We start from the raw sequence: 13,086 nt of genomic DNA on the forward strand, positions 1-13,086 counted from the left end.
AGTGAATGGATTTTAAAGACATTTACCATTTCTCAGTACCATTTACAACAACGACATTTGAAGACTTCCTGCCATTATTTAACTCCTGGAAAGGAGAGAACTGAAGATGTGACCTTAGTGACCACTAAAACATTTTTGTTGAAGGTGAGGTACTAATCCTCTTTTAGAAATATGTTTTCAAACAAACGTTCCTCTAATCAATTATGTTTCAATTTGAGGACAAGGATCTGAAGACCTCATTTAAAATCAGTAGTGCTGCAGGCACACTGGACACTGAGCCACAGTTTCTGCCAAGCTTAATTATGGAGGAGAAGTGGGACAATGAAGACTTTCCTGCTTTGACAGTCAAAGCATCCCATCTGGGCTCTTCTCAGAGAACACGTGGAGGATGTCCTCGAGAGAAAGGAGATAGTTTACCTTCTAAGAAATGGGATGCAAAAGGCTATTATGTGCAGGACTGTATAAGAACAAATTCCCTGCAGTGGGAGACAGATAGACTTTGTCATGTCAAAAGAAGGATTATGATCTATTTGTGTGGGGGATATAAAGGTAAGGTTGAAAATGAATAATGGATACATGTAATCTTACAGCCTTAATTGTTTTTCTGTCCCTTTTGGGATACCTTTAAACATTCTACACAACTCTACAATAAAGGTTCATTAAAGAAACTCTTTAAACAGTTCAGAATCCTTAACCATCCAAATAACCTGACTACATTCTATGAACAAACGGCATCTGTTGGCCGCCATTAACATTTAAAGAACCATTGGTTTCTGGTCTATTCAGGGGTGGACACTAAAATCATGCTTAAGGGAAAGCATAAATGTTCAAGAATTTTATTCTAAATTGTAAAAATGCAAAATTGAGCCAATTTGAGAGATACATATTGTAGTCATTGGCTGGATGACTGAAAAAGTGACCATTAACATTTGTACTTTGAAGGAATAAAAGTCTAAGACGTTAAAAGTATATTTTATATTGGAAATGTACCAAAATATATAGTAAAAAATACGTAAATTTACACCAAAGAATTCATTTATATGTTGCTTCAGTGCTTCAGCTTTGAATAATCAATTTTTTTTTTAAAGATTTTACCCCAGAGTGTAAGAGAGCAGTTCCATTGTCCATTGTCATTGGCAAGGCTAATAGATTCACATGCTGTTTTTGAATTGAGATTGAATATGATTTTTTTAACATGTGTAGATACAGTTGCAGAGCGCACTGCACTGATGGAGAGTGTGTATCCTCAGTTGTACCTCTACTGTAAGCAGAGAGGATATGATTTCAGAATGATTGACCTGCGCAGAGGTGTGGAAGACCCTGTTACTGACCACCATGAGTCAGTAGAGTTACATTTAGAGATGCTTAAGAGGTGTCAAGAGACAGAGGGGCCAAGCTTTTTTGTAAGTCTCTCTGAGTTCTTTATTGTAGTCAACAAATACAATGAAGATACTAACATACATTTTTATGGACATACTGGCTTTGCTCTTTTTATCTCCTTCCTTCCCCTGCTGTATTTCCACAGCTGTTCACAGGTCAGAAGCACGAGTTCCAGTCATTACCAACCATCATCTCCCAAAAAGACTTCGAAGCAATTTTGAATATTGTTATAAGAGACAGGGAAAGAGTTTCCAAGAGAAAGTCAGACTTGGAAGAAACACCCAGAGAAACTCAGTCCAGCATTACCAATAACAGCGATAATAATTTTACCCTGGAACCAGAGAGGCTTGAAAATGAGAGGAAAACAGGAAGCACTGCTTTAATGAGCGAAAATACTAATTCCTTGGAAGAAGATGAAGAAGAGGCTTTCTTAGCGAGATGTTGGGCAGACTTTGATCGGGATTTGACTCTCTTGCTGACGTGGTACCGGCTAGATGAGAACACAGTTCCACCTGTGTACCGCCTGCTGCCTGTCAGGTAGAAAGGAAAGAATTCCTTCAGTTCATCCTATTAGTTTTAAGAACTTAGATATAAAATTCATTTTACTGTAAAATTTATTTTTGTCATATTAATATCAATTTATTCTGGGTGCAGTGAGAATAAATGCTTGTTTAATAGATTTAATGATCTGATGTTTTTTTTTGCGGTTGACGCGGTTTGGCTTAAAAGGCTTATGTGGGTTAGGAATAGAGATAAATAACAGAACATTGCTATACTAACATTGCTAATATTACAGAGAAAAAGTGTCACTGAATGTATACACAGATATTGCTTGCATACCTCATTTTTTTAATTGATCTGTGATGTATTGTCATAAGTTATGCTTATCAACAAAGCAGTTATCTGTAACATAAAACTTTCCATATATAGAAGGACTTTGTATGGTGTAGTATTACAGTTTCCCTTTACTGGAACTAAGAGGCCCAAACATGTTCCAGCTTGACAATGTCCCTGAGCACAATTTGTGGTCTACAAAGACATGGTTTACCAAGGTTGGAGTGGAAAAACCTGTGTGTCCTGCACAGAGCCCTCACCTCAACCCCACTGAATACCTTTAGGATGAACTGGAATGAACTTCTAAACTGACATCAGTTTCTAACCACACCAGTGCTCTTGTAGATGAATGATCACTAATCCCCACAGCCAGATGAGTAGAAAATATTATAACAGCGAGTGGGATATTCAACAAACTCTGTATAGTTATAATTGGTCAGGTTTCTACATACATTTGGTTAGGTTACCTTCTCAACAGTTTTTAGAATGAAAAAGAATGAGTATAAGGATGCATTTATTGATAGAGACTTTTATTTCAGTAAGTGGCTCTGGATAAAGGAGTCTGCTAAAAGACAGAAATGTGAATGTACTTTTGACCAAAATAGTGTATGTGTTAATCAGGTTGAAATTAATAGAGACAGAAATGGTTTAAATCAATTTATTCCATGTTTTCTAAATCAATCGCTGTGTTTTAACTGATAGGAATGACTATTAGAAATGTTCAGAATAAACTGACTGCTTTTCTGTTGTTTCTACGCACATCAGTACAAACCACCCTGACTTCCTGAGCCGTGATGGGGAACGTAGGAAAGCAGCGAAGAAAGCATGGTATTTTACCTGTAAGCGAATATGTCGGGTATTGCAGAGCAATGGACCAGAAGCCATTGGAGATGCAGAAACTTTGTTTCTGCTTAGGACAGGTATGTGTTTCACATTCTTGCCATGTGAAATACACCCAGTGGACATCATTTATTTCAATAAATATACATTGATTTTTTTTGTATTTCAGTAATGGACTGGGAGGTAGAACAGGGTCTAGGAGCAAAGCTCCCAGCTGAGGAGTACAGTCACTGTTATAAGCGCACCATCACTGACCTGTTGTATAACTTGAAGAGTGAATATGCCTCACAGTTCATTGACCTGCTTAAAGGCAGAGCAGAGCTTAACCACACCCTGTATCAGGCACAGCAGACCTTCATCCACAACATACACAGGAAGGTATAGTAGAGCATCTGCCTAACAGTGATAATAGGAGATAATTAAGCCATAATATTATATTTAAATCAAAATAACATTTAAAAGTGTTCCGGAAAGGGATTAGACCTCCATGAGCCAACAGAAGTGTGTCTTCAATGTGTCTTGTAATGTGTCTTTCCATAGATTCTATACATATCTACACAATTTTTCCGAGAGATATTCCCTCAACTGGTTGATGTTGATGAATCATAGAAATGCAGTTGTGTATACAGTATGTGTTCATATAAACTTGTCTTTGTGTGTATTTTCATTGTGAAGCTCCGACACACTAATATCTACGAGGTTAATGTGAGCTGGGGGAAGAAAGGTCTCAGCCCCAAACATAACAGATCACATCAGTTCTACACAGATCGTCTCTGTTCTCATTTCCTGCGCACAGTCATGGCAGCCTTCAACAGGTATAAATGTACAAAGATGAGCTATTTTTTTTACCGAAATGTACAGGGAGCTGTTTAAGTATGTACCTTTGTTGCAGGGTGATGCATGTAAGACCAATCAAAGGCTCTTTTGATATCATGAGAAAAGAAGCTTTACGAACTCAAATTCAGGAGGAGATTCAGCTTCACCTCAAACATGGAAAAACACTGTGAGTTTGTTTTTTATTGTTTAATTTGAACGGACATATGATGTTCTTTTCTCATAAAATAGTAATAATATAATTTCCTGACGTATCGAATTGGTTCATTTATTCTTTTTCTTGCAGAGCACAGAGCTTTGAGCTTAGGCAGAACTTTCTGCTGGAAGTCAGGGATGCCGTGCAAATGTCAGCCTCCTCCCAGAATGCTTTGCTGCTGTTAGGAGAGCCAGGTTTAGGGAAAAGCACCATCCTGGCCAAAGTGACGGAGCTTTTACCAACTTGGATACCTGGGTATGCAAAAAAAGGACATCAACAAAAGTATAAGTATAGATGAATGTGGTCCCTCAGATTCCTCAGTTGGTTTTAAGAATGTAACATTTAGTCCTGTTTATACTCAGAGATGTGACAGTGCTGGGGTGTTTTGTTGGACTGACGTCAGACAGCAGAAATATGCGACTTCTGCTGCAATCTCTTTGTACACAGATAGCAGAGGTCTACTGCAAAAGCACAGAAATATCAGAGGTAACTGAACATTCCAACTTTCCTAGCATTGTTTTATCATTTGTATTATCTGACTTGGCCCAGATAGGCACTTTTCTATTTCTATAAACTCTCTAAGGCACTCTTTCTTAAATAATCCAGGTGTACAACAGTGGCCATTGATTTTTTTTAATCACACGACTTCTTTTATAGTCTACTTTCTAGTTAATTTTTAGAATTGTCTCCTAATAGACATAAAACTACTAACTCATCTACTAAGTCATTTGCAAAGGATCTAGAGGTACCTTTGTCCAACTATGTTTAATACAGGAGGTGTGATACTCAGTGCAACTGTCCTATTGTTTAAGATGCATACAGAAGTATCTATTTCCCCCTTATGTAATTCCCCCTTATCCTCTACAAATCTTTGCAATGTATAGTATCTTACAATAGAAAGGTTTTTGTACATCCTGGATACATTGTTTGCTCTTACACTTTGCCTATATATGCAGAAGTATATTAGATTTCATTCATATTATTTGCTATAAAACAAGACCTTGGCAGCTGAAGCGTATATTTAAACTAGCTGAATTTGGAACAATCGTGACACTGGCAGATATGTTATTAACTGTCCTTATGGGTGATTGGCTTTTAGGATCAGCGTTATTCCTGCCCTAATGGTCCTCAATTAGTGCCTGTTGCAGTTTCCATTTCTGGATATTATATAAAATTATAACTTTATAGAACTTCTGTCCTTTTTCTATGGAAGTGAGCATTTCGCCACACAACAACATGTACAACACATAGAAAGGCAACCAAATCAAATAAACATAAGCTTAAAAGGCATGGAGTTTTGAATGAGCACTTGAAAATTAACCATTTGTTGAATGGTTGATATAAATGCTGAGGCTCTGCTGCACCTGCCCCTGTGCACATGCTGCCACTGTGGTGTACTACAGTTGGTTCATTCAGAGTGCAGTGTCTATGATGCTCTGCTTCTCACCCCACAGTCTTTGGCTCAGCTGTGCAATGAGCTGCATTCTTTGCTGACGTTGGTGAATGAAACCAGGCCTCTGGCTCTAGTGCTTGATGGTCTGGATGAGCTGAGTGAAGAACATGAAGCAGATTTGTCCTGGCTCTACACTCCTCTACCTCGACATGTCTACACTATTTTATCTGCCAACTCACAGTCCACTTCTGCCCACTCGCTACAGGTGCCTCTTCTCCTCACTACTGAGTATAACATGGGAAAATGGATATTATTATTATTATTATTATTATTATTATTACTATTGTTGTTGTTGTTATTATTATTATTATTAATACTTTCTTTCTTTCTTTCTTTCTTTCTTTCAAATATCTCAGGCCCACGCTAAAGTCTCAGTTCTTACCATTCCTCCTCTGAGTAGTGAGGAAATCAAAGCCACTCTGACCTCTAAGCTTCTCTCTGACACTTATCAGCTTCGAGAGGACCAGTGGAGCCTCTTACTTCGCTCGTGTCTCTTCTGTCCTTTTCCTATGTATCTTAGATTTGCCTACACTGAAAGCAGAAAGTGGACCTCCTTCTCCTCACCAGAACAGCTCTCACTTCCTGGAGATGTGAGAAGTCTATTCCTGACCCTCTTGGCACATTTAGAGCGTGAATATGGTGAGAATCTGGTGCGGCGTGCTACGTCACTGATCGCACTCTCACGTGGTGGAGTAACAGAAGAGGAACTGTTGAAACTGTTAGGACATGACAGGCGGGTTTCTCAGGAGCTTACACAGTTACACAATCACATTCCAACCACCTCCGGATTTCCCAGTGTACCTTATGGTATTTTGGCCCGGCTTAAGTGGGAACTCAGGTCTCACATTATGGAGGTAGAAAGTGATGGGACATGGGTATTATGCTTTGCCCACACCGAATTCAGCCATGTCATACTCCAGCGCTATTTGAAAACTGAAGACTTAGTAAAAGCTATCCATATAGACTTTGCAGATTATTTTAGCTGCAGTGCTTCTGACAGTCACATTTTCCAGCCACTTGCATGGAGTAGAGATGAAGATGGCAGGAAATGTTATGTGTTTAATTTGCGTAAGCTTCATGGACTGCCCTATCATCTTATACATTCAGGACAGATTCTGTCTCTGTTCAGCAAGTGCCTATTTGACTATGAGTTCCTGCTGCATAAAGTCTGGGGTCTGTCTATCAATCATGTAGAAGAGGATCTGAAAGCTGGTGTCATGCCAGATAAGTAAGAACTATGGGCCAGGTAGAATTATACTGAGTTGTGTAGTAAAGATGTAGTATCCAAGATGTAGTAAAGTGTAATCAGTTTGTATGCATATTTTTGTGTTCGGGCTACAGAGAGTTGCCTGATATAGATATTCTGGCCCAGGCTCTCTGTCTCTCACGCCCTGTGCTGTTAAAGGACCCATCCCAACTAGCATCTCAGTTACTGGGGCGTCTTCTCCATATCGCTGCCCAGGATAAGCCTGTGGCTCCAGGTACTGTGAACAGGCACGTGAAACTTCTTACAGCCAGTGGTACTTTTCTCTGCATTGACATTCTCAATTGCACTGGCATTCCACTACAGGTGACCCTCAGCACTTTTCTTACTTGCATAAGCTGTTGACCCAGTGCCAGTACTCATCAGTGCCTGTCCTGGTGCCATCGTATAGCTGCCTTCTGCCCCCAGGAGGAATAATACACACACTACTTGCAGGTAGAACTGTGCAGACATGTTTTCACTTTCAATTAAGCTTAAGCAAAATATTCTTGAACGTACATATTACATGCAATACATCAAATATTAGTGTTTATTAGCCCAAAAATGAGACTAAACACATGTAAGGACAAGCACAATATCGCATCATCTCCCAATGATAGAGCAAATGCTTTTCTGTTGCATGACTTGGGAGCTCAGTATTTTCAATATTTAATTATAAAGATTAAAGAAAAATTATATTTTAAATTTGCTACCTCAAGTGTTTCTATCTGCAAATTTAACCACAGCCACACACCCACACAAAAATATGAAGTTGAAAATATGTAACAGGAAAATATTCAGCAACAATATTTTGTAGTATATGTCGCAAAGCAGCTATGGAAGCAAATGCAGGTGTTTAATGTTTTTATTAAATATGCCAAACAAAACAGATTACATAGGACAGACACGAGCCAGATCAAATCCAAAAAGATAATCAGAGGCTTGATATTGGTAAAAAAATAGTGTGAAGTGAAAGTCCTTACATACTAGGCTTTGTAAAAAAAAAAAGTAAATGATTTAATGAAACTAAGTTCCCAGAGGAAATGAAAAAGGTTTGCTTGAATATGTCATTATACTAGTAATTTAATGAAGCAACTTGCTCTCAAATCGTGGACAACAGTTTTATTGTTTTGAAATAATCTCATTTAGATATGATTGGCACTATACCTTGTCTACAGGTCATATGAGTCCTGTAAAAGCACTTGCCCTGGGTCATTATCATGCAGTGTCATGCTCTGCGGATGGAACCCTCAACCTCTGGAAGATGGAGGATTCAGTAACTCTTGTTAAAACTATACCTAGTTCAGTGGGCTGTAATCTAAACTGTGCTCCTGATGCACTCATTCTCTGTCTGGAGGACACTGTGTTGGTATTAAGGATGGGACACAGGCTTCAGGTGCAAGAGTTGGACTCTGGAAAGGTTCTTTACACAGATGCAGTGTCTATGGATGTTCCTGTTATCACATCTACCTGCAATGGACGACTGTTGGTGGTCTTTTACGACGGCAGTCACTTAGTCAAGGTAAGACACCTTCAGTACACCATTTATTTAATGTTTTATATGTTATATATGCGTAGTAATTTTGGGGAATTCTGCAATGAACTCTTCTTGTTTTCTTTATTATGTATTTGTTAGGTGTTTGATTTAGCAGTGTCCTGCTCACTGCTTCACTGTGTGAACCTCACTCTTGGTTGTGACCCCATGCACAAAGACAACTCCATTCTGGTCTCCCACAACTATGTTAAAGATTATGTCCTCTTTGGGTATCGGTTAGTATCTATTGAGCAGTAAACCACACAGTCTATATAATATGAGGCTAGGCTTAATTTTACAAAAGCTCAACCAATAATATTCTGAAGAATTTCAAGTTTATGCTTTTGAATCTTTCTGTTTTAATATTTCTTATGACATCCAATACCAGACATGTTTAATATAACACTGTTGCAGTTTCTAAACTGATTTAAATTGAATAGTCATGCAGAGACTTGCTCGAGTATTCATTTTCATATTTCCCAAGTGTTTGTTTGCATCATCACTTCAAACAGGTCTCAGTCACATCCATAGTAACAGAGTGCAGAGCTAAAGTGCTGGGCTTTTCCCAGAAATATTTATCTTTATTTCAATTGTGAATGACTGATAGCATTAAATGAATGTGTGGATGATTAAGTTATGATATTACCTTTACTAGTATAACATAACACACAGGAAGTGTCTCACACACACTTGAGTGTGTTATAAAGGTGTAACTATTGCAAATAACAGATCAGATTGTAATTTTAATCTCTGGAGATTTTATACTGTCCAAAATTATATTAATAACTGAAACTCGTTTGGAAGCATTATGTTATTATAAATGCAGTGAGAGTTGTTTTGGAATGGCTACATTTGTAGATGCCATATAGGCCACATTATCAGGCTGTTTACAGCATTTACCTTTGTTAATGCACTGCTCTGGCAGCAAAGTCACAGTGATGGACTTTTTAATAGACTCTGAGCACCGGTGTCATCATGTATTTGTCTGTTTCTAACATTTATAGTCATTGTCTTTTTCTCCTGGCTGTTTTTTCTCAGGAGTGGCAGAGAAGCAGCTGTTTTCAGTGCTAGATCAGGGTCAGTATTGGTTACTCTAAAAGCTCAGAATCAAGCTGCCTCTATTCAGGCTGTGGAAATGAACTCTCAGTACTTCCTGCTATTCTGCAGGTAACAGGATGTTTTTCTACTGAACTTTATATTGCATTTTCAATGAAAAGAAGCACCCTGTTTGCAATGTTGTTACTGTAAAATCTTTAACCGTTTTAAGAACTTGTATAATGTTGGTTAAAATGTATTAGTGTAAAGAATATGCATTTCTCAAGTAACCATTTGCACACATTGTTATTCTACCCTTTATTATCATGGATCTGTCAAAGTATTAAATTCTCCATGAAAATCCTAAAATCTGTCCTTTTCTTTCTAACGTAAGGTATCCCTATAAGAAACACGATGATATAATACACATCGAGCTCTTCAGCACTGCTTCTTTCCAATATCTGCGCTCTATTACTGGCTGCAGTCAGGATTACATTTCCCATGTTGCTATCAATAAGGGTGGCACCCATATAGTGGCCTTTTGCCCCTCACCTCATAACGGCACCACAGAAATCAACACCTGGAATCTAGAGACTGAAGATCATAAACATATGACACGTTTTCCTGGACATCTGACTGCAGGTTGGTCAGGACACACTTTATACAGTATGGACATTAAAGTATTACTGACTTCTGATAAAGTGCATGTAATTTATTTTTCATGACCTTATGAATTACCTGACGGACATATACTTAGAACATGAAACCAGTATATTTATTTAGATAACAATAAACATATTTTGATGCATTAAAAATGGCACCCTATGTAGAGATTCATTACAAATCCTTTTTTAGGCTGATCTAATGGCTTTCCTAAGGCAGCAGACATAGATTGACATGAAACAAAAGACAGCTATTTACTATTTACTTTACAGCAACAGTAGCTATAGCTTAGTATGACAGTAGCTATAGCCTAGTATTTGTTTACAGTTATTTTATATGTACAGGCATATGTTCTGACCTGCGTTTCTGTCTGGGGTTCTGTATGGGAGAGCGGCACCTGCGCCTGTGGAATCTGGCGTCCAGAATCAATGACCAGTCTCTCACATACAACATCCATAAAGTACAGAGTGATGGCATTCAGGAGATTATAGCTATGGATAAATACCCCAGGTAGACACATAGTAACATCCATTCATCCATTCTATACACCATGGGGAACCTGGAGTGTATCCCAGTAGGCTTGGGGCACTAGGCAGGGTCCATCCTGGACAGGATGCCAATCCCACACATACTCACAGACCCATTTACACACTACAGACAATTTAGAGATGCCAGTCAGCCTACAATGCATGTCTTTTTGGCTGGGGGAGAAACCAGAGGAAACTACCCTGAGGCATGGGGAGAGCATGCACATAGTAATATAACTATTATTTTACTAACATACCTTAATTATATACCATAACTGCCACATTCCCTGCAATGGAATGGATGAACAAATGGATGAAAAATGTAATATAAGATGATTCTAAAAACTTTTGTTGACAGCTTTTGCACATGCTGTATACAGTTATGTAGTGTGTCGTAGCACACGACCTGGTACAGTGCGGGTGTGGAACATAAAGCGAGCACGGTTCAGAGCTCAGCCTGTCCATGTGGAACACAGCTTATTCAGCAGTGCTGATATTGCATTGGTGCGAGATCTCAAACTTTACATCCTGGCTGACCGTGGCACTGCCACCTTCACTGATACACCCACACCAGTTTACCAGGTAGAGTAAGGCTATCAAAAGCATCTGTGTCTTTGTCAAGTTTAAATGTACCATACTATATTTTGCATAATGTAATTGGATTCTGTAACTGCTTTAATATTGCTATGATATCTATCTATCTATCTATCTATCTATCTATCTATCTATCTATCTATCTATCTATCTATCTATCTATCTATCTATCTATCTATCTGTCTGTCTATCTATCTGTCTATCTATCTTGGATTGATTGTGTTTGGAACTCTTGGTAATATTGAAATCTCCAAATTGTTTTACTCTTAGTCATTTTTTTTCTGGGCCTATCTAGACCCTTCTGGTGTATGATCTTCTAACAAAAAGCTACATTAAGAAGCAGTCTGGTCTTTTCATTGTGCCCTGCCCTGAACAGGACTACCGACTCATGAAGGGGGAGCTACTGCTTAGTCTCTCAGAGACTCGGTTAGTATTCTCTTTAGTAAACTAATTCAGGGGTAAATATTTTTAAACATGTATAAAGAGACCACATTTAGACTTTGATTAAAATTAAAGTTTTTGAACGACAAACATTAATGAAAGATTTGGCAACATGTTATTTTGTGTGTGTATTGCTTGTTTTACATACAATGAACATAAAAATATAATTTGCACACTCATATCACAGTGACAGGTTATTGTGATGTCAGATATATTTCCACCTTTATTGTGATGCAACACAAATTAAGGGAATAACAAATAGAAACATTTTAGGGGGAAAAAAAGAAAAAGAAAGAACCTGATAGCATAAGTGTTCAACAAAAAAGTGTACATCAATGACATGATTCTTATTAACCGCAAATTTCTGTCAGACTTTTTTGCCAACTGCTGAAACCATGGTCTGTACAGAGCTTTCAAAACATGTATGATATCTCATTTTGAAAACATATCAGTCAGGGGAGAGGTATAAAAGAGTTTCCAAAAAACACCATGGAACACCATGAAGGCCATCATCCACAAGTGGAGACAAAGGGGCACCACAGTGACCGCAAAAACAAGAAGATCCTCCAAAATTGATGAAAAGGACAAAGTAAAAACTACAGGCTTCTGTTAGTTTAGGCTGAAGAAAAATTAACAACCAAAGGCACAAATATAAGTCAAAAAGTAATGGCTAGAGGCCAGATCTAAATCATGTCAAGAAACATGGAATGATTTGAAGAGGGAAAAAGGTCTGTGTACCGGACACTCCTTTGAAATGTGTTAGATCTGGAGCATTTCTGCCAAGAAATGTAGAATCAATTGCAAAAACAAGGTGTGCTAATTTGCCCAAAATACTGAGTGCTATATTATAAGCAAAAGGTGATGTGCACCAGGTGTGTTGTTTTCTTTATCTTTTTTTTTCACGTCTATTTTGTTGCTATATCACATTATAGGAGGAAAAAGATTTGACATCATTGAACTTGGATTTTTTATATCACACATACCTGCAATTTTAACAGGGGTGTGTAGATTTTTTTAAATCCACTGTAGAAAATGCAAGCATAGAATAATATGGCAGTCTGCTGTTAAAGGAATTAGACACAGAGTTTCTGCGTGTTTTACCTTAGTGACCACCTGATAATGTGGGACCTGAACTCTGGCTACATTAAAGGCCGCATTAAAATGAACCATAAGGATTCTTTGCTGCCCAGCTCCTTGGTTGATGATAGTGAGCCCCTGAACATGCCTACTGGAGAGAGACCAGGTGCGTGGTAATCTCCATGTTAAATGAAATGAAATTGAAATTGAAATGCCACCATCATGCTTGCGTTATACCTCTGACTTTAATTATGCCTAGAATGACAACATATTCACTGATTGCGAATGCAGTAATCCTATTTACTCAATAAAATGAATTTCATTCAGATACCTTATACTTACAAAGCATACTATTAAGATTTGATGCATGCTACTTAGCATCAAGTTTTGAGTGATGACTGATGCTTCTGGTAAAATCTGTTTATTGAAAATTAT

At 38.0% G+C, this 13,086-nt stretch overlaps 1 protein-coding gene across 1 annotated transcript; it reads left to right on the forward strand.

The window, feature by feature from the left end:
* Positions 1–203: 203 nt before the first annotated feature.
* LOC131356228 (NACHT domain- and WD repeat-containing protein 1) lies at positions 204–9,478 on the forward strand. The gene is made up of 13 exons (XM_058395158.1): positions 204–459; positions 1,204–1,403; positions 1,526–1,917; positions 2,980–3,134; positions 3,224–3,432; positions 3,730–3,869; positions 3,947–4,057; positions 4,175–4,339; positions 4,447–4,570; positions 5,539–5,742; positions 5,894–8,302; positions 8,417–8,550; positions 9,353–9,478. Exons 1-11 carry the CDS (start codon positions 204–206, stop codon positions 6,767–6,769), a joined length of 2,832 nt encoding a protein of 943 aa, XP_058251141.1. The 3' UTR covers positions 6,770–8,302; positions 8,417–8,550; positions 9,353–9,478.
* The last annotated feature ends 3,608 nt before the right edge of the window (positions 9,479–13,086 follow it).

Source organism: Hemibagrus wyckioides, linkage group LG07 (assembly GCF_019097595.1).
Source record: "Hemibagrus wyckioides isolate EC202008001 linkage group LG07, SWU_Hwy_1.0, whole genome shotgun sequence".
Lineage (NCBI taxonomy): Eukaryota > Metazoa > Chordata > Actinopteri > Siluriformes > Bagridae > Hemibagrus > Hemibagrus wyckioides.